At 32.9% G+C, this 1,844-nt stretch overlaps 1 protein-coding gene across 1 annotated transcript; it reads left to right on the forward strand.

Annotated features, from left to right (window-relative positions):
* The first annotated feature begins 310 nt into the window (after nt 1–310).
* LOC112755011 (light-regulated protein, chloroplastic) lies at nt 311–1,531 on the forward strand. Its single transcript, XM_025802863.3, has 3 exons — nt 311–819; nt 1,073–1,231; nt 1,338–1,531. The coding sequence occupies exons 1-3, from the start codon at nt 635–637 to the stop codon at nt 1,411–1,413; spliced, it is 420 nt and encodes a 139-aa protein (XP_025658648.1). The 5' UTR covers nt 311–634; the 3' UTR covers nt 1,414–1,531.
* The last annotated feature ends 313 nt before the right edge of the window (nt 1,532–1,844 follow it).

Below are 1,844 nucleotides of genomic sequence, written 5' to 3' on the forward strand. Positions count from 1 at the left end.
TATTTATTTGTTATATTTTATATTAATAATTTAGATTTAAAAAAGTAACATACAAATTAGTTTATTATTTTTTTAGTAAGATTATAAAAAAAAAATAAAAGTTTAAAACCTGTTAGTTTATTTGTTATCTCTATATAGTAGGTTAGTTTCCAAATAATATATTCTTTATTTTTTTCCAAATAGGTTAATTTGTTTGTTAATCTCTTGCTAATTTTTTTAACTAAATTAATTAATAAAGAGAATGCTAATTAATTAATAGTGGAAAGATAAAAAGCTAAAAGTATAATAAATATGTATAGCAAAGAAAAAGAAAACTTGATAAAGAGAAGGACAGCTCTAGGTAACAATCTTGTTTTGCTTCCAGTTGGCTGAACATAGTTCTTCCCCTCCAATAATGGAAGAAAAAAAAAAAAAAAACACTTGATATTATCCATAAAACTCCAAAGAGTTCACATAAATATCTTGGTGGTGATGGAACCTACTGAATCAGAAGAGTCCCCAAAGATTAAAAACAAAACCTTATCCTGATCCACAAATATCTCACCCTATCCATCATACCCACTTTTAATCTATAAATTTGAACCACACTTGCTCTGATCACAAGTCACAATACTAAAACAAAAGCAAATTCAAAATGCAGAGTGCTTTAACCTTTGCTTCCCCTGTTGTTATGCCATTGGCACCTTCAAAGAGTGTCTCCCAAGTAACCACCTTCCCTACCAAATTAGCTTCCTCATTTTCTTCACCTCATAAAGTTGCAGCCAAAGTTGCAACCGTTAACTATGACACTTCAACAGTAGATTACAGCTCTATGTTCTCGTAAGCCTTGTGTTTCAACTCTCGTTTCTACTCTCCGGGTTTATATAGAAATTGTAGAATTTAGTTATGCTTTAGATCTTAGATCATTCATAACACATGATTTGCGCAATAGGAAAAGATTTTAGTTTTATAGATACTATCAAAATAACTGTGGCTTTCACCAAAATTTCTTGGTTGTTTATTTGTTGGAACACTTGAGTTGAAAGTGTTAGATGAGAGTGATAATTGTAACCTTTGTTTCTGTGTGGTTTAGTGTGTTTCCGGCGGAAGCTTGCGAAACGGTGGGAGGGGACGCATGTTTGGCAGAGATGTATCCTGAAGCGAGGGTTCAGCCGGAGGCTCGGAACGACAAACCTCAAGTTGCTTCAGAAAGTGTTGATAGAGAGTATCTTGAATACAATGATCCCAAGACGTAAGAAACATCTCAAAACTCAATTCACCGTTATTAGATCATTGTTTCTAGATGAACTCGGAATTCTTGGTGGACTATGATCTTACATGTATGTGTTTTGACTCAGGGTCTTTCTTGGAGAAGCTTGTGATGAACTCGGAGGAATGTTCTGTGAGCACGAGTATCAGAAGGGTGTCTACTAGGACATAGAAAACCTCCTCTTTTTGCAATGACTACTACAAATCTACAATGTGTTGTATATATATGATATGATATGATATGTAGCATATAATAATATAGATCTCAAGTTTGCAATTTTCATTTTCGATCTAAATGATAGAAGCTTAGAATAGTAATCACCATAGGAGAAGAGTACTGTTATTTAAATATGAATATCTGTTTGAAGGTAGCGAATGCTAAATTCCAGCAGCAGAAATTACAGAAATTATAGAACTTGACAAGTAGAGAACCAAGTTCCAGTGTTCATTTGGAGAAACAAAAAGCGAAATAAACAAAGGTAATAGCCACAGAGTATATAATATTTATGGATTTTGTATGTATGCATAATGCATGTGAATGGCTATATGTAAAGTTGGAGTTAATGGAGTGTGAGTATGATGAAAGTTATGGAGCA

The sequence above is a fragment of the Arachis hypogaea genome, chromosome 16 (assembly GCF_003086295.3).
Source record: "Arachis hypogaea cultivar Tifrunner chromosome 16, arahy.Tifrunner.gnm2.J5K5, whole genome shotgun sequence".
Lineage (NCBI taxonomy): Eukaryota > Viridiplantae > Streptophyta > Magnoliopsida > Fabales > Fabaceae > Arachis > Arachis hypogaea.

Coding starts and splice junctions, on each gene's coding strand:
- LOC112755011 (XM_025802863.3), top strand. CDS start 635: ATGCAGAGTGCTTTAACCTTTGCTTCCCCTGTTGTTATGCCATTGGCA. Junction 820..1,072: donor GATTACAGCTCTATGTTCTC/GTAAGCCTTGTG, acceptor TGTGTGGTTTAG/TGTGTTTCCGGCGGAAGCTT. Junction 1,232..1,337: donor GAATACAATGATCCCAAGAC/GTAAGAAACATC, acceptor GTTTTGACTCAG/GGTCTTTCTTGGAGAAGCTT.